This window comes from Aulonocara sp. 'chitande type north' Nkhata Bay, linkage group LG3 (genome assembly GCF_057382095.1).
Source record: "Aulonocara sp. 'chitande type north' Nkhata Bay isolate Kocher_YH1m ecotype deep benthic linkage group LG3, A_spYH_male_GT1.1, whole genome shotgun sequence".
NCBI classification, from domain to species: Eukaryota; Metazoa; Chordata; class Actinopteri; order Cichliformes; family Cichlidae; genus Aulonocara; species Aulonocara sp. 'chitande type north' Nkhata Bay.
The window spans coordinates 1364719-1383481 of NC_141346.1; the positions used below are offsets into that span (position 1 = coordinate 1364719).

An 18763-nucleotide genomic window follows, 5' to 3' on the forward strand; every position below is an offset into this window, starting at 1 on the left:
CAGGGGTCAGAGCTCCTGCAGGTGTGTGTACAGGTGAGCTGTTAGTTTTCAGTCATTCTTTATGAAATGCAAAGCGGTTACTGAAACAGCTGCTAACAGCTGGAGCAGAGACAGATACACTGTAACAGCGTCTCTGTTTGTGACACGTTCAGATGATCCAAACAGGAAACAGCTGGAGCAGCTTCTCTGACAGTAAACTGTGTGTTAGAAAACGTGTCTGAGGGTTGGACGTCCTTTAATCCGCACACTGTAATAAAAATAGGAGCTAATAAAAGCTTTAAAGCAGATAGAAATAACTGCAGGATGTTTGATGCTTGATCAAAGCTCCACAGGCAGCAGCTGGTAAATTTATCAGCTGTACTGTATTTGGAGCTCATCACACCAACACTGAGCCAACATGGCCTCCCTGTCAGGGGGCGGGGTTTGTGATTTCTTGGAAATATGTTCTTGTGTTGTTATTATTAGTTAGGACTTAGTTGAGTTTTAGTCCAGTTTGTGTTATCACCCGTGTCCCCTTGTGTCTCTCCTCTGTGTCCCTCTCTCGCTCCCTCTCTCTTGTGTCAAGCTTTCGTGTCCGAGTTCATGTCTCTCCATGCTTCCTGTTTTATTTTGAAAGTCCGTTGGCGTGGTGTTGTTGCAGACCTCTGCTCCACCAGGAGTCCACAGGAAAACTGATGTTCCATGTTCAGTGTGTTTAGCTTTGCTTCCCATGTGGCGTGATGTTCATTTGTGTCAGCTGTTTCCACTTCCCTCATTACCCTGCTGTATATTTAAGTCGTTCAGAGTCGGGTCATCTGTTTGTGTTGCTTCAGGTCACTCAGGTCTTGGGTTTTTTTGTGCTCCTGCTCAGATTCATGCTCATGTTCTTGTGTCATAGTTTTCATGGTTAGTCTTAGCTGCTCCCACTTTAGTTTTGTCCCAGTTCGCTTTGTCTTTGTTCTGTGTTTTTTTCCCATCAGCCAAATAAACGGCCCACATTTTGTTAAACCTTAATATAACACTCGCTGTTTCCTGCTGACACACCTGGATACAGGAGCACAACATCTGTATCCTGACAGCTCAGAGAGCTGAAGCATCTTCACCCACTGATCTGCAACTTCCACCTAACCTCCACCCATGTCACACTGATGGAGGTCTTTAACACAGCTGGAGCCTGAGAAGGACCAGAGTGAAGGGATCAGGACCTCCATGAACCCACCACCTAAGCTAGCTAGCTAACTAGCACCTGCTCTACTGTACTCTACTCGGTTCTACTTGACTTTACTTGGTTACGGCTGGTTTTTGTTACAGATGAGTCCCACCTCAGTCACTTCTTTGAAAGTCTGTTTATGTCACTATTTAAAATGTTTGTCATACAACAAACAAACCCAACGTCGGGGTCGCTATAGCAACACGGCACGAGTCCTGTGATGTCATGTGTGTGACACAAACACAACAATGGAGAACTTGATGTGTTAAACAGTGGTAGACGTGTGCACGCTGTCCAGTAGATCCCAGTGGAACTGAGGCTCTAATGTAGGTGGGTGCTTCAGGGCCTCGGCTGCAGTCTGTTTTCAGGGGGCCCCAGGCCCCTGTTTTCCTTACATTACATTAAACCAACATGACGGAACCACCAGTCCCAGCCTGCAGACGGTTTTCATCGTGCTGTTGTTCACAGACAAAGACCCTATCAGGTGTCTGAACTATGCACGTTTAAATTCATGTAGTCAGAGTCACTAGAGGTGTCCAAATTCATGGGCTGCATCCTCCTGAGGACCCGGCCTTCGAAGTCTACGTGGGACAAAATATAACAGGACACTGGCGTAAACTCTCGACCGTCTCACACTTCTGTTTAATCAGTTTTCTGTTTGACGTTCAGTCAGCTGTGTGAAAACCAAGGAGGAACCCACCCGGGGGATTAATAAAGTTTTATTTAATCTAATCTAATAACTTTAATCTCAGCCAAACCGATTTACTCACGAACAAACAAAACACTGAAAAAAACCCAACAATAACATTTTTAGGTTGTCTAAGTGACCTATATTTCACGTTTAACCTGAGTAGCAAAAGTCCACGGGGATCTGAAAATGATGTGTCGGGAGTTGTGCCGTTCTCGGCAGCTCTAGTGACCCTCGAGCTCTCGGCTAGCTATCGAGATGGTGGGTAACAGACGCCTCCGAAAACATCGAAGCACTTTTGCAAATATGGGATATCTTGATAAACCGAGCAGATATTTGATGTTTACACAACTACTTTCTCGCCTGACAATATGTTAAAAGTTTATTTTGTGACCCAGAAAGAGTAACAAGAGTAATATTAAAACTTAGCAGCGGCCGCCATTGTTGGAAACTGGAGTTTGGCTGGGCCGAGCTATGAATTCTGGGATATGGTGGGCCACGAAGGACACACCCGACCCATCCTTCAAATTCGGGGAAAAGGAGGACGCATTTGTCGGCTGCATTCGGAGGAGTCTACAAATTTGGACAGCCTTCGTCGCGTCGCTGTGACTTAATCGCTCTATAAACGCGTCCTCAGGAGGATGCAGTCCATGAATTTGGACACCCGCACTATGTACAAACACACACCTGTAACCTCCACAGTCACCATGGTAACATGTGACATCACGGGCCTGGCACAGGTGAGCGTTTCAGCAGCTTACAGGTGTGAGTTCACACATTCATGACTGCAGTTTATATGATTAATAAAGAATATTGTGTTCTTATCACAGCTCAGTGTGGAAATCACATTATCCTGAGCTGTGGGTCGTTTCCGTGGAAACACAGTGATGTAATTTAGTTAGCAGGCTCTGTTAAAGAGTGCCTCTGTCTGTTGTTTTAGAGGCGCTCGCTGTGCGATATGAATCTGTTAATAGTTCATGAATTCATCAGCCGTGTCTGTGTGACGCTCACATGAGAAGTTATCAAGCATCAAAGATTTAAAATCAGGCAGAAACAGGCGACGACCAACGGGCCAGATACAGCAGGATGCCCACGATGAGGGTAAACCTGTGTGTGTGTGTGTGTGTGTGTGTGTGTGTGTGAGTGTGTGTGTGTGTGTGAGTGTCTGTGTGTGTGTGTGTGAGTGTCAGTAACACAGTGAACTCTGCTTCAGTCCCTGAAGGCTCGAGCATCAACACTAAAACACACAGTTCACTTCATTCAGCTCATCTCTGGAGACGCTGCAGCTCCAATACACTTATATAACAGAGAGAGAGGGCGAGAGAGGCAGGCTGACAGCAGGAGAGAGAGAGAGGGCGAGAGAGGCAGGCTGACAGCAGGAGAGAGAGAGAGGGCGAGAGAGGCAGGCTGACAGCAGGAGAGAGAGAGAGAGAGAGAGAGGGCGAGAGAGGCAGGCTGACAGCAGGAGAGAGAGAGAGGGCGAGAGAGGCAGGCTGACAGCAGGAGAGAGAGAGAGGGCGAGAGAGGCAGGCTGACAGCAGGAGAGAGAGAGAGGGCGAGAGAGGCAGGCTGACAGCAGGAGAGAGAGAGAGGGCGAGAGAGGCAGGCTGACAGCAGGAGAGAGAGAGAGAGAGAGAGAGGGCGAGAGAGGCAGGCTGACAGCAGGAGAGAGAGAGAGGGCGAGAGAGGCAGGCTGACAGCAGGAGAGAGAGAGAGGGCGAGAGAGGCAGGCTGACAGCAGGAGAGAGAGAGAGGGCGAGAGAGGCAGGCTGACAGCAGGAGAGAGAGAGAGGGCGAGAGAGGCAGGCTGACAGCAGGAGAGAGAGAGAGGGCGAGAGAGGCAGGCTGACAGCAGGAGAGAGAGAGAGGGCGAGAGAGGCAGGCTGACAGCAGGAGAGAGAGAGAGAGAGGGCGAGAGAGGCAGGCTGACAGCAGGAGAGAGAGAGAGGGCGAGAGAGGCAGGCTGACAGCAGGAGAGAGAGAGAGGGCGAGATAGGCAGGCTGACAGCAGGAGAGAGAGAGAGAGAGAGGGCGAGAGAGGCAGGCTGACAGCAGGAGAGAGAGAGAGGGCGAGAGAGGCAGGCTGACAGCAGGAGAGAGAGAGAGGGCGAGAGAGGCAGGCTGACAGCAGGAGAGAGAGAGAGGGCGAGATAGGCAGGCTGACAGCAGGAGAGAGAGAGAGAGAGAGGGCGAGAGAGGCAGGCTGACAGCAGGAGAGAGAGAGAGGGCGAGAGAGGCAGGCTGACAGCAGGAGAGAGAGAGAGGGCGAGATAGGCAGGCTGACAGCAGGAGAGAGAGAGAGAGAGAGAGGGCGAGATAGGCAGGCTGACAGCAGGAGAGAGAGAGAGGGAGAGGGCGAGAGAGGCAGGCTGACAGCAGGAGAGAGAGAGATAGAGAGGGCGAGAGAGAGAGAGAGAGGGCGAGAGAGGCAGATTGACAGCAGGAGAGAGAGCGATAGAGAGGGCGAGAGAGGCAGGCTGACAGCAGGAGAGAGAGAGAGGGCGAGATAGGCAGGCTGACAGCAGGAGAGAGAGAGAGGGCGAGATAGGCAGGCTGACAGCAGGAGAGAGAGAGAGGGCGAGAGAGGCAGGCTGACAGCAGGAGAGAGAGAGAGGGAGAGGGCGAGAGAGGCAGGCTGACAGCAGGAGAGAGAGAGAGGGAGAGGGCGAGAGAGGCAGGCTGACAGCAGGAGAGAGAGAGAGGGAGAGGGCGAGAGAGGCAGGCTGACAGCAGGAGAGAGAGAGATAGAGAGGGCGAGAGAGAGAGAGAGAGGGCGAGAGAGGCAGATTGACAGCAGGAGAGAGAGAGAGAGGGCGAGAGAGGCAGGAAGACACAGAGTGCAGCAGACAGAGCAGGAGCATGGTCCACGGTTGGTCCACGGTTGGTCTACGGTTGGTCCACGGTTGTTCCACGGTTGGTCCACGGTTGGTCCACGGTTGGTCCACGGTTGGTCCACGGTTGGTCCACGATTGGTCTACGGTTGTTCCACGGTTGGTCTACGGTTGGTCCACGGTTGGTCTACGGTTGGTCCACGGTTGTTCCACGGTTGGTCCACGGTTGGTCCACGGTTGGTCTACGGTTGGTCCACGGTTGGTCCACGGTTGGTCCACGGTTGGTCCACGGTTGGTCTACGGTTGGTCCACGGTTGTTCCACGGTTGGTCTACGGTTGGTCCACGGTTGGTCTACGGTTGGTCCACGGTTGGTCTACGGTTGGTCCACGGTTGGTCCACGATTGGTCTACGGTTGGTCCACGGTTGGTCCACGGTTGGTCCACGGTTGGTCTACGGTTGGTCTACGGTTGGTCCACGGTTGGTCTACGGTTGGTCTACGGTTGGTCCACGATTGGTCCACGGTTGGTCCACGGTTGGTCTACGGTTGGTCCACGGTTGGTCCACGGTTGGTCCACGGTTGGTCCACACACTTTACCACATGAGAATTTTCACATTAAAACGAGTCCCAAACATAACGAGTTCTTAGAAACCCAGACGTGAGAGTCACACATGTGACCAGCTCTTAGTAAAAGTCTTAGATGAAAAGTCATTAGAAACACTCCTTCAGCACTGAGTCCTTCAGCCTGGCCCAGACCTCCCACAGCCAGTCTGAACCATCCCTGTGACCGGCCTCCACACTCAGTCCTCAGGGCCACTCACCATCTCTGTACAGAGAGCAGAGCCCTCTGCTGGCCAGGTGAATAAGTCCTTCACCTCCATCCTGTTTCTTGGGTAAAAACAGAAGATTCTGTGGGACCCAGTGAAGAAGGTCCAAAAAAAGTCTACGATTACTGACTGAAGTTTGGCAAATAAAGGTCGACAGGAGGGTCCACAGGAGACAGACGATGCCACAGCACAGATGCAGAAAGATTATTCATGAATGACAGCTCAGGTAAGATCCATTTCTGTTTCAGTCTGGCTTCTACCGTTTCCAAAACATGACTCCCTAATAAAGCACCATCCTTGTTTCCAGGTGAGTCCACAGTAACACAGTCCTCTGCAGTCCTCTCCCCACGATCACAGCCTCACCATTAACCTGACCCAGTTTATTCTGGCCGAGGAGGTTTCTCCAAATGTTTCATACTGTGTTTCAGAAACGTTTCATCACTTGGTTTAGTTACAACAGCATCATCTGCATACGCTGACAGTCTGAGACCAGAACGTTCAAACCAGACCTGAGTTTAGGAGGAGGGGCTCCCAGAGCTCAATAATAACCACGTATATGATGCTGAATTGTTCCATCTCGTGTGGCATCTCTTTGATTTGTGATTCTGGGCTATTAAATAAAACTGAGCTGACATTTGTGGGACCACAACAGAGAGGAGAAAGCCCGAACCCTCTCTGCTTTCTAAGGAGCACAAACAACCCAAACCAGCGATCATTTCAAGCTCTCAGCGTCTCCATACAGGAGATCCTGGAGTCCTGTTTAAGCCTGTAATCTGAGAAAAGTGCAGTAATAAAATGTCACTGGCACACTTAAAAACTCTGAGAGTGATCAGAAAGCTGGACTGGAGTTTTTGGACTTTTATAAAACCTCCTTCACCTGGCAGCTCACACCAGAACCACCACCAGGCTGAACTTCAGAGCTGAGAGCACTCCCTCCAGAACCTCCAACAAACCCTCAATGCCACACCACACCACACACCAGAAAACACACCACAAACTATAAACAGAGAGAGGGTGAGAGAGGTAGACTGACAGAGAGGTTTAATCTGTGTGAATCAACTAAATCTCTTCCTCGTTACCCCTGACAGCGCTCTCTCTCTCTTACTGTGAGTCTATGTCTCTCGGCCTCACAGTGACTCTGCTGCTCTCAGAGTTTAGGACCATCTTCTCACATCCATCACAGCTCTGTGAGTGAGCAGCTGTGCAGAGTCCTCACAAGCTGAGCTGTTACTGATCTGGTATACACGCTGAAGATGAGGAGCCCTTCATCTTCATCACCATCACATCCTTCAGACCTGCTTCGTTTCCTGAATGAATGAAGCTGAGCTGAGGAACGCTGAAGGTCAGGATCCATCAGAGACATTAAACCTGCTGCAGGTTCAGAGACCCAGCTGATCCAGTCCAGGTAACCAGTAATGACTCCATGAACTTCTTAATGCAGTTTACTCAAAATCATCCCACAGATGTAATATTATCTACAGCTACTTTCAGTACCATTGATGTTAAGTTAGACTCTTTTTCTCCAATTGATCTTTCTGAGTTAACTTCAATAATTACTACGTTGGCTACCATAGCAGTATAGCACTGCAACATGGCATTTGGGTTTTCTAACTAAAATAGGAAAAAATAGGAACATAAATAGTGCCATCATTGCCAGACCTGGCCCACATGTGGTTGACATACACTCTGCCATAACACCAGTCAGTCAGAAGTGCCAGCTTGATGCCGGATCCAGGGAAGACCTGTTTTCTATGAGCCTGGGCCACATACACCAAACCACAATCAAACCAGATATGGCATGCCATCACATAAACACTACAATCTATGCCAGGACTGACCCATATCTGGATGGCATACATCTTACCATGCCAGCAGATGCCTTAATACCAGATCCAGGCCAGACCTGCTTGCCATTTGCCTCCAAACCATCAACGTGTCTTTTAGACCCCATTCCTACAAAACTGCTCAAAGAAGTCCTGCCATTAATTAATGCTTCCATCTTAAATATGATCAACCTATCTCTAATAATCAGCTATGTACCACAGGCCTTCAAGCTGGCTGTAGTTAAACCTTTACTCAAAAAGCATCTCTAGACCCAGCAGTCTTAGCTAATTATAGGCCAATCTCCAACCTTCCTTTCATATCAAACATCCTTGAAAGAGTAGTTGTCAAACAGCTAACAGATCATCTGCAGAGGTTTATTTGAAGAGTTTCAGTCAGGTTTCAGAGCTCATCACAGCACAGAAACAGCTTTAGTGAAGGTTACAAATGATCTTCTTATGGCCTCTGACAGTGGACTCATCTCTGTGCTTGTCCTGCTAGACCTCAGTGCAGCGTTCGATACTGTCGACCATAATATCCTATTAGAGCGATTAGAACATGCTGTAGGTATTACAGGTACTGCGCTGCAGTGGTTTGTATCATATCTATCTAATAGACTCCAGTTTGTGCATGTAAATCAGGGGTCCCCAATCCCAATCCACGAGGGTAGGTGTCCCTGCAAGTTTTAGATGTGTCCTTGATCCATCACAGCTGATTTAAATAGATAAATTACCTTCTCAACCTGTCTTGAAGTTCTCCAGAGGCCTGGTAATGAACCAATCATGTGATTCAGGTGTGTTGACCCAGGGTGAGCCCTCGTGGACTGAGATTGGGGACCCCTGATGTAAATGGAGAGTCCTCTTCACACACTGAGGTTAATTATGGAGTTCCACAGGGTTCAGTGCTAGGACCAATTCTGTTTACATTATACATGCTTCCCTTAGGCAGCATCATTAGAAGACATAGCATACATTTACACTGCTATGCAGATGACACCCAGCTCTATCTGTCCATGAAGCCAGATAACACACACCAATGAGTTAAACTGCAGGAATGTCTTAAAGACATAAAGACCTGGATGGCCGCTAACTTTCTGTTTCTTATTATGCATTGCATGCACAATCAGAGAGAGCATATTTCTCCTGTTTTGGCTTCCCTTCATTGGCTTCCTGTTAAGTCCAGAATTGAATTCAAAATCCTGCTCCTCACATACAAGGTCTTAAATAATCAGGCCCCATCTTATCTTAATGACCTTGTAGTACCATATCACCCTATTAGAGCACTTCGCTCTCGCTCTGCAGGCCTACTTGTTGTTCCTAGAGTATTTAAAAGTAGAATGGGAGGCAGAGCCTTCAGTTTTCAGGCCCCTCTTCTGTGGAACCAGCTTCCAGTTTGGATTCAGGAGACAGACACTATCTCTACTTTCAAGATTAGGCTTCAAACTTTCCTTTTTGCTAAAGCATATAGTTAGGGCTGGACCAGGTGACCCTGAATCCTCCCTTAGTTATGCTGCAATAGACGTAGGCTGCCGGGGGATTCCCATGATGCATTGAGTTTTTCCTTTCCAGTCACCTTTCTCACTCACTATGTGTTAACAGACCTCTCTGCATTGATGGATTTTTTTCAGTTTCTTGATCTTTGTTTCTCAAAGGTTAAAATACAAATATTGATGAATAGAATTTTGTAGTTACGAGAATCTGCAGTCACTATGGGAACAGCAGGAGGAGAAACATCCACCGAGTTAGAGGCCTGAGCTTCACACACAGACCAGCAGGTTGTGATGCCATACAGCCTGTGGTCATGTGATCACACTTCAATGAGCTGTATTTAAACATTATAGTGATGAAACCAGGACAGCAGGCAAACACCACCGGGACGTCCTCTTCATTAAGCTTTACACACACACACACACATTTAACACCCCGTTTAACTACAGATCTGATGACGATGGTAAATGGAGTTCACACATGCATGCAGCATGCAGCGGTTCCCACAGCTGGAGGCAGATGCACTCGGTCCCTCAAACGCATCGCGTTGCGTTCACAGTGCCGGTCAGCAGAGGTAAGGACTTCAGGCCTCTGGGGCTTGATGATGCCGATGATGATGGTGGTGACAGCTGGATCGGTGTGAACCGTCGCCGTGATATTCATCGGTACTTACACATGTCATTTAAACAGGATCCAGCTGTGGTGATGTCACTGCGTCTGACATCTGGATGGATCCATGAACCTGAAACCTGCCCACAGCTACACATTTTACCCTCCACCTCACACAGACGGCCATTACACTCACTCAAACTTCACCTCGGTTACCACACGATTGGCCTGGCCGGAGGCCCCGCCCCCTGGCCTGTGGAGCCAATGGCGTGCTAATGAGGGCTATAAAATGAAGGTGTCCTACCATCATCCTCTGCCTGTGCCTCTTGGCTTTCCGTACGTTGTTGATGAATCGTCGTCCCATCTTCTTGGCGTACCACACGGACACGAACATCACTTCCTGTCTCTCTCCTCAGCAAGCGGTTACATAAAGAGCGGCGGCGTAGAGACGGATGAATAATTAACCAAGAAGAAGGAGAGAGGAGGAAGGTCGCGCTCAGCACAAACCCGCTAACCCTGCGAGGCGTCGGATCCCGTTAACGGAGCGCAGAGACATGGCCGACAGCTCACAGAGAGCGAGCGAGCATCCTGCTCCTGATGGAGAGAAATGAGACGGAGGGACGAGCGAGGAAAACTGAAGAGAGAGAGAGGCTGTTCATCACTCCTCCGCTCTCTCCTCGCTCGACCCTCCTCATGCTTCACTGCACACCTCTCTCCCTCTCTCTCTGTGTCTGTGTCTCTCTACCACCACCGCCCCTCGCTCTCTGAAGGAATCCCCTCCCCTCTGTGATGTCACCATCGCCAAGAGAGAGAGAGAGAGAGATAAAAGATGAAGACGAAGAGGAGGAGGGGGGCATAGAGAAATTTGGGGGGGTAATTCAGCAAACACACACACATACTCAGGCTAATGCTGTTGCCATGGCAACACCACCCCCACATCCCCTTCTTCTCATCTCTCCCTTTTCTGCCATTCTTGCCGTTGCCATGGTGACGAGCGACAGAGAGAGAGAGAGAGAGGCAGAGCATCAGATTCAGAGTGGGCACGAGCGGCCCACACTGTGTGTGTGTGTCAGTAATTAAGCAAGGAGAGGTCCCTGTGGCTGTGGGCCTGACCCCCACCACCTCACTCTCTCTCTCTGTGAATATTAATGATGGGGTAAATGAGGGACGGGGGACTGGGGCTGACCTCACCTGCTGCCTGTGACATCACAGCGACCCCAGTGCACAGATCTGACCTGGGAACAGCTCTTTGGAAGTGTTTCAACAGCGGAGCTCTGATCAGAGACCTGAGGATGTGACAGGACCTCCCACAGACCTCCTCACTTCTCCACAGAGCTCCTTGAGAGCCCTCCAACCTTTTGGAGCCTCCCTGTGGTGAGCCCCTGCACTCTTTTTTTGAGCTTCCAAGGACCTTTAAGTTCAGACCCTCAAAACCTGATAAAACCGCTTAAACCCTGTTAAGCATCATCCAGCACGTCCTCTGACACACAACGGTCCTCCTAAACACCTGGAATCTCTCATCAGTGATCCCAGGACCCTAAAACCTTCAGATCAAACCCCAGACATCACTGGAACATGTTCAGAGACCCGAGGACACATGAAACACCTCAGAGCCCCCACAGAGACCCTCACCTGCCCCTAACAAGCTCCTCCAGGACCTAAAACCTGGACAAGGACCTCTGAGCACAGTCACCCTGACCCCCTCCAGCCTCCTCAAGGACCTTTCCAGGGATTCTGACCGTGTGACATCAGGATGAGTCAGCTCCACACCCTGTGACCCCGTCACTCTGCTGCTGATGGTGTTCTATTATTACACTTGTACCGAGCTACATCACAGCACCACACACCACACGCCTGCTCAGTCACAGCTGCAGGCGGGGTGCTGCTGCCCCCTGTTGGTCAGATGAAGAACTGCATCCACACTGACACAAAACCAGAAACAATGAATTAAATATTCATTTACATGAGTTATCATTTGTGTCATATTTGTACATCTGGAATTATTTGTGCAGACCAATTTATTTTAGCTTGTCAGAAAAAACCTGACCAATGAAAAAAACTGACACAACTGATAGTAGATGGTTAAAACACACTAAACTCAGTGTGCATATGAGTGTGTGTGTGTGTGTGCACGTACTGTGATTGCAGCGGGGTGTGTGTATCCGTCCAGGTGTGTGTGGCTCAGCTCAACGCTGCGTCCTTGGGTCATGTGACCGGGGCTGGGATCAACAGGTGGAGTCTCATCGTCTTGGTAACGGTACTTCTGCAGTGAAACATATCGGGGTTAGCATTAGCTGTTAGCATGAGGACCCTGTCCCCACAGCTGAGACACCTCCACTGTCCCTGTTCCTGGACCTCCTCGGGGAGCTCCGACACATCACCAGGACTCCCTGCAGTCCATCTGAGGAACAGGGAGGAACTCCAAACTCCAGGCGAACTCCTGAAACCTCCTCTAACCCTGTTTCTATCTGCTCAGGCCGCCTCGCAAACACTTGGAGGCCCTCTGGAACCTCCTCAACAACCCCTGAAAGCCCACAGGGCTCCATCAGCCTCCACACGGAGCTCTGTGGGTTTCTGTGGATCATCCAGACCCCCTGAGGAGCTCTGACACCGTCCTCAAAATCTTGTTAAACAGGTTTACCAATGCATCGATCACACAGGTTGTCTGTCATAGATCATTATATTTGTGTTTATTAACTCTTTATTACCATGATGTCACCATCGATGAGGGGTTACATCAATGACTCATCCTCACATCAAATATCTATAATCCACAAAATAGCAATAACATTAATTATTCATGTCTAACCTCCTCCAGATCACAGATCAGAGTCTGGCATGGAAGGTCAGGGAAGAAGGGAAGGAAGGAAGGGAAGGAAGGGAGGAGTTTAAGGAGCGAAGGGAAGCATTCGGCAGAGAGCGAGGAAACGAGGTAGCTGTTGGGAAAGTAGAGAATGAGAGGCAAAGATGATGCGGTTGCCATAGTAACAAGAAGACCCTTGAGAGCTTCCGTTGCCTGGCAGCTGACATCACCAAACAGAGGGGGAGGAGCCATGTTCGATTCATAAAGATGGAGACAGACACACGGAGCGGCGGCGCAGCATTTGTAACCTGCTCTTACCCATCAGCCTCGGCGGCGCCATGCTCACCTGTCTGTGTGTCTGTGGGTTTAACATCTCTGATCCTCACTGTGTGAAGTGTGTGTGAAGCTCAAAGGACTCTAATTAAAGGCAGGAAGTGGTGACCCCTGACCTCAGGCGAGCTGACACGATGATGTGAGCGGCGGTGATTTAACGTCTGGTTAAAGTGCTGACGAGCTGCTGTGTTTACACACCTGTGTGTGACAGGTGACCCACGGGCCTGCAGGAGGCGCCACAACACACACACAGATAAAGACTCAAAGCCAGATGGAATCCTTCAGACCGTCTCCTCACAACTAAACAGGAAACAAACTGCATGCACGTCATGTGACCACATTCACACCTGAAAATCACCAGACAGGTACGAATAAAAGCTGCAGATCCTGATGGTACAGACACACCTGGGTGACACTTTATAAGTGAAGGTGTAACTCCTGGACAGGTAAATGGAAGTGTAAGTACAGCGTGAGCAGTTAGATTAGATTAGATGAAACTTTATTAATCCCTCGGGTGGGTTCCTCCGGGAAATTCAGTTTCCAGTAGCAAAGCACCGAAAGAAGTTGCACGTTACAGATACATTAAGGGCAATGAGAGTAAGGATATAAGCATAAATACACCATATATACACATATATAGATACAGAATATACAATATGGATAAATAGGATTGCTCATTTGAGTGAGTATATTGCACAGTGATTATTGCACAGTCAAATATAAGAAAAAAGACAAAACAAAAAACAAATATTGCAAATATTGCACCGTGTAGAAAAGCACCTACAGCTTAGTTGTTCCCCCCTCCTTTGTCCCCCTGTTTCCCCTCCCTCTCCCCTCCAGAGAGGAGTTAAACAGTCTGATGGCGTGTGGGACAAAGGAGTTTTTAAGTCTGTTAGTTCTTGTCTTGGGGAGAAGCAACCTGTCACTGAACAGACTCTTCTGGTTGTTAATGGCCGTGTGCAGAGGATGCCCAGCATTGTTCATAATGTCCAGCAGTTTCTTTAGTGTCCTTTTCTCTGCCACTGTCACCAGAGTGTCCAGCTTCATGCCGACCACAGAGCTAGCCCTCCTGATCAGTTTCTCCAGCCTGGATGAGTCCTTCTTTGCTGTGCTGCTCCCCCAGCACACCACAGCATAGAAAAGTACTCCAGCAACCACCGACTGGTAAAACATCCTCAGGAGCTTCCTGCAGATGTTAAAAGACCTCAGCCTCCTGAGGAAGTACAGTCGGCTTTGGGCTTTTTTATACAGGTGCTCTGTGTTGCATGACCAGTCCAGTTTATTGTCCACCCACAGCCCGAGGTACTTGTTGACCACCTCCACCTCCTCCCCCTCTATCTGAACCGGCAGTGGACCTTCTCTAGACCTCCCAAGTCCACAACCAGTTCCTTGGTCTTTGAGGTGTTGAGTTGCAGGTGGTTTGTGTGACTCCATGCGACAAAGTTCCTCACCAGACTTCTGTACTCCTCTTCCTGATCATCCCAGATACACCCCATGATGGCCGTGTCATCTGCAAACTTCTGAATATGGCATAATTCAGAGTTGTAGCAGAAGTCAGAGGTGTACAGGGTGAAGAGAAGAGGGGACAGCACAGTTCCCTGTGGGGCTCCTGTGCTGCTGACCACTGTGTCAGACGTGATGTCCTTCAGGTGTGAGTGGGCTCTGTGTAGGAGGTACAGGATGGCATCCTCCACTCCGACACCCGCCTTGTATGCAACTGTAGTGGGTCCTGGGCATGTTGTACCTGTGGTCGGAGGAGGTTGAGGAAGAGCTGCTCTAGAGTCTTCATAAGATGTGACGTCAGTGCCACCGGTCGGAAGTCATTCAGCTCATTGGGCCGGTTCCTTTTGGGGACCGGGACGATGCAGGATGTCTTCCATAGGGCGGGCACTCTCCCCAGTCGCAGACTGAGGTTGAAGACTCGTTGTAGCGGCTCTCCAAGTTCAGCAGCACACGCCTTTAGCATCCTAGGACACACCTTGTCTGGGCCTGCTGCCTTTCTGGGGCGAAGCTTCCTCAGTTGTCTCCTGACCTGATCCACTGTGACACTGGCAGATGATTGGAAGGGGGGGAGGCTGTCGTGCTGTTTAGAGAGGCGTTGGAGAAGGAGGAGGGGGGGGGGTGTCATAGTGTCAGGGAGGGGGGGAAGCGAGGTAGGTAGGGTGGGGAGAGGGCTCTGTAGTGAAGGTGAGGGTGGGGGGGTTGTGGGCTGGTCAAACCTGTTGAAGAAGTTGTTGAGTTCGTTTGCCTTCTCCACAGTCCCCCCCACTGTGCTTTTCTTGGTGTTGTGGCCTGTGATGGTTTTCACACCATTCCAGACCTCCCTCATATTGTTCCTCTCCAACTTCTGCTCCACCTTCCTCCTGTAGGTGTAGGTGCTGCTTTCATCTCCTCCTTCACTTTGCTCCTGAAAGCCTTCTTCTTCATGTTGAGGACAGTTTGTGATGTGGTTGTAATTGTGCTGACATTTCCCCGTCCCGTATGATGGGGTGGATTGATCTCAACTTTTTATGTCTTCATTTAATATTCAGTCGTTAATGTGCTCGAAACATGCTCTATTATTCTTAAATGAACACAGATAAAGACGTCTCTGTCTTTGTAACAAGAACAAAACTACTGTCATAATTTGCAGACACATGTGACCTCATGATGACGGTGGAAACTTTTTATTTTCCTTTCACCGTTACTGTGCTTTAAATCTGTAAAGGGAGGGAATGAAAAGAACATCTTTCATGTGCATGAACATAGTGAGTATAAGATACAGATATAAAACACAGGGATGTGAAAAGGCTCTGTAATAAACTACAGCGTACTCGTGATATAAGACGGGGAAATATGATCTGTTTCCTGTAAACATTTGTTTTACAGTCCCTACATTTACTTGGTTTCCTGTAGAAAGCAGACAGTATGTGTAGGTAAATACGATTCATTTCTAATCAAACAGACTGAAACTGTTTGCTAACAGGGGACTTACACCCTTAGTCGTGTTATAGAGTACAGCCAACAGCTGCACCTGCTGGACTACATCAAGGCTGTAACAGAAGAACCAGTGGTGAGCTCCAGCTCCAGTAAAACCAGTGAAAAGCACTTTATTTTGATGCCGCTCAGAGCTCTGCAGCTGTGTGGTCTCCAGTGAAAACTACCTGACAGGATGAAACCTTTGCAGTGATCACTGTTTCTAAAAACAGACAGACCTGAGCCATCGTCAGTCCTTCAGAGGCAGAAGAGAACCTCATTAAACCACTGAGATGGAGACAAAAACAGCCGCTCAAGCCTCGAGGATAATGTGTTTGTTAAACCGTGTTTCCCTGTGTTATGGGCATCGTTTTCAGCTCGCCACAATAAAGGTTCATCTTCAGTTTAATACCTCCATCATCCTGAAAGCCTGTATTTCCACGTCACGATGACATCACGAGGTCATGTGTCAGCAGCATGTTCCAGTAGTACCCAATCCAGGGCTCTAGACTAACTTGTTGCCATGGTTGCACTGGTGCGCCTAACTTTTTTTATTAGGTGCACCAGCACCACAGTTAGGCGCACCCAAATGTTTCAACCGCGGTGCCCAACACTTTACACGTTCACTTTCTAAACATGACTGTCCATACAGACAATATTGATTTGTAAATGATTACCTATCAGTCTTGTCAACACAAAGTTCTTTATTTGGAGCTCATTTCTACAAAAAACATAAGTTACCGTATTTTTTGGATTTTAAGGCGCATTAAGCGAGACAAATAGATAAGTCAGACTTTACTTGAAATCCGCTTCATAAGCATGTCTCTTATCAGGAGCCATTTTGGGCTCCTTGTACACACAATACAGTAATATTGCGTTGACGCACAGTACGTATCACTCCGCGAGGCTCCAGACCACGGTAGCCGTAATGCTCCGACAATCTATGCAGCCGTGCAGCTTCATAGGTTACCAAAGTCGTACTAAAACATTTGTGATAGATTTTTGAGCGCCATGTACTACATGAAATCAGCTCGAGCTCAGTAAACACAACCAGAACTCATACATAAGGCGCACTTTTGAGAAAATTAAAGGATTTTAGGTGCGCCTTATAGTCCAAAAAATACGGTACTGATGAAGTTCTTGTGCTTAAACTGCTTCACTGAGCTGAAATTTAAACTTAAAACATCTCAAGATATGTTAAATAAAAACAAAATCTGAGTTAAAAAAAGTCTCGGAGGCTTCAAACTGAACATCTGAACATCTTACTTGTGCATGGGAACCTGAGAGGTCCCGCCCCTGACTATGTCTGATTGGTTTAGATCACGATATCGACGAAATGTGTATCTATTGTTGACCACACAGAGACTTTCAGAGTTGCAGAGACTCTTTTTTGGGGTTTTTTGCTCAAACGGCTGGTCGATTTTTTTTAGTCGCACCTTTGAGAAATTAGGTCTCATTTGCGACCAAATGGGTTGCACTCTAGAGCCATGACATACTATGACAGTCAATTCTTTCCATTACAATCGAGTACCATCTGCAGTGGTATGCAATCTGTTGATGTCACATTTCCAGATCACCTCAGGTCACTTTGGAACCCCAGCATAGCGGGCACTAAAAACGTACCTGGTACCAGGAGCTACCACTAATGGAAAACCCTGAAAACCATGGCGAACTTCCAGAGTAGGTGCTAATGAAAAAGAGTCTTTATGGTCTCAAAGACTGGAACCAGTTCAGCTCATGCAAACATACACGTGTAGAAGAACCAGCAAAGCATTTAACTCTTTAACGTGCTGCAGGAATCAGTCCGGTCTGAGCCAGTTCTCACATGATGTCACTGGACTGGATTGGTCCATTCAAACAAACTGCTGCCCAATCAGGAGCGAGCACAGCAGAAGAGTCTGTTTGAATACACAAGACCTCAGTGTGTGTGTGTGGGTCCATTAGCAGCACTGATGCAGCTAAAGATAGACGAAGCTATTTCTGATCCAACACATCCATCTCTGTGAGCAGGAAATAGAAGAATATTCCAGCAGTGATGGAGGAGAGGAAACAGGAAGTATCAGAGAACACAGAGGGATGAATGTGCCTTTAAAATGATTAATACTCTTTAATAGGATGCCAACATTATAAACCAACAACGACTGTCAGGAGTTACTACAGAGGACGAACACAAAGAACAGAGTGAGAAAGCAAACATCAGCCCAGACGCTACATTCCTCTTCATGGCCTCCTACAGGCCTCCATCCTTAAGCACATTTTGCTCCATCTGTTGCTCCAACAACACGAACGTTACTCACACTGGCTTCTCACGTTGATGAGACACAGTTTGTGCTGCATGTTTGGGCGGACTCCCTCACAGATCTGTGTTACCAGGATCATAAACCAGTCCACGTTGCTGGTTGTTCAGGCCCACGGTCAGAAACACGTGTTCATGTGTGACATGGTTTCCTCTCCGAGCTGCAGTCAAACATCGACGCTTTCTGTCACTCACAGAGTGTTTTAGGCTTGAACCCAGTGACCAGCACCGGCCTGGATGTGTCTGTAAGGACGACACCACAGCACCGCCCCAGTGTTTCCTGTTACAGCCGGTATCCTGTTGCTGGGATAAAGCCTCTGTAACACATCCCAGGAGCCAACAAGATAGTCAAATCAAGTGTTTTATGTATCAGTGTGAACGGCTGTGTTCAGAACAGGTGAGTTTCCCCACAGGTGAGTCTGGACAGCATTTGTAATGCATGAAAATATCACAGAGCTGGTGTGTGAAGAGCTGTTAGTCATAAAACTCACTGAGCTCTGTGTCACTCTGTCACTGACATCATTTCACACTTCTGTGATGAACAAAGTAAATGATAATTACACTGTGGTACACTACAGAGTAACGACATGACTGACATGCACTGTAACACGACATGTCTCAGACATGAACCTCCAATCACAGCTCTGATCCACACAGACTGAGACAAGTGTTCTCTGTGTTCCCACCAGCTCATTCACATCTCTTCATATTTATATGTGTCCACTAACGGTCTTCCTTCCTCCACCTGACAGCATCCTCTCCACCATGGAGCAGCTCAGGATCAGAAAATTTAAAAACATCCCACAGCTTTGTTGCATTCCTGCTCTTTCTCCTCCAACTGCTGCTGTTTGAGCTGAAATGCTCCTGACTGCTCCTGGGCCATCAGTCACACCTGCACGCCTGTCACACCTGCACATCTGTCACA

At 48.5% G+C, this 18763-nt stretch overlaps 1 protein-coding gene across 4 annotated transcripts in view; it reads right to left on the reverse strand.

The window, feature by feature from the left end:
* Positions 1–18763, reverse strand: part of dlg4b (discs, large homolog 4b (Drosophila)) — a 50819-nt gene that overhangs the window by 17906 nt on the left and 14150 nt on the right. For 2 of the 4 annotated variants that reach the window (XM_086267217.1, XM_086267230.1), the window contains one exon: positions 11589–11714. The exons of 1 other annotated variant lie outside the window; for it this stretch is intronic. In XM_086267217.1, coding sequence (XP_086123343.1) covers positions 11589–11714 — 126 coding nt within the window. Of the gene's footprint in view, positions 1–9755; positions 10169–11588; positions 11715–18763 lie in introns of those variants that run through there. One more of the 4 variants, XM_086267237.1, reaches the window with a different exon arrangement.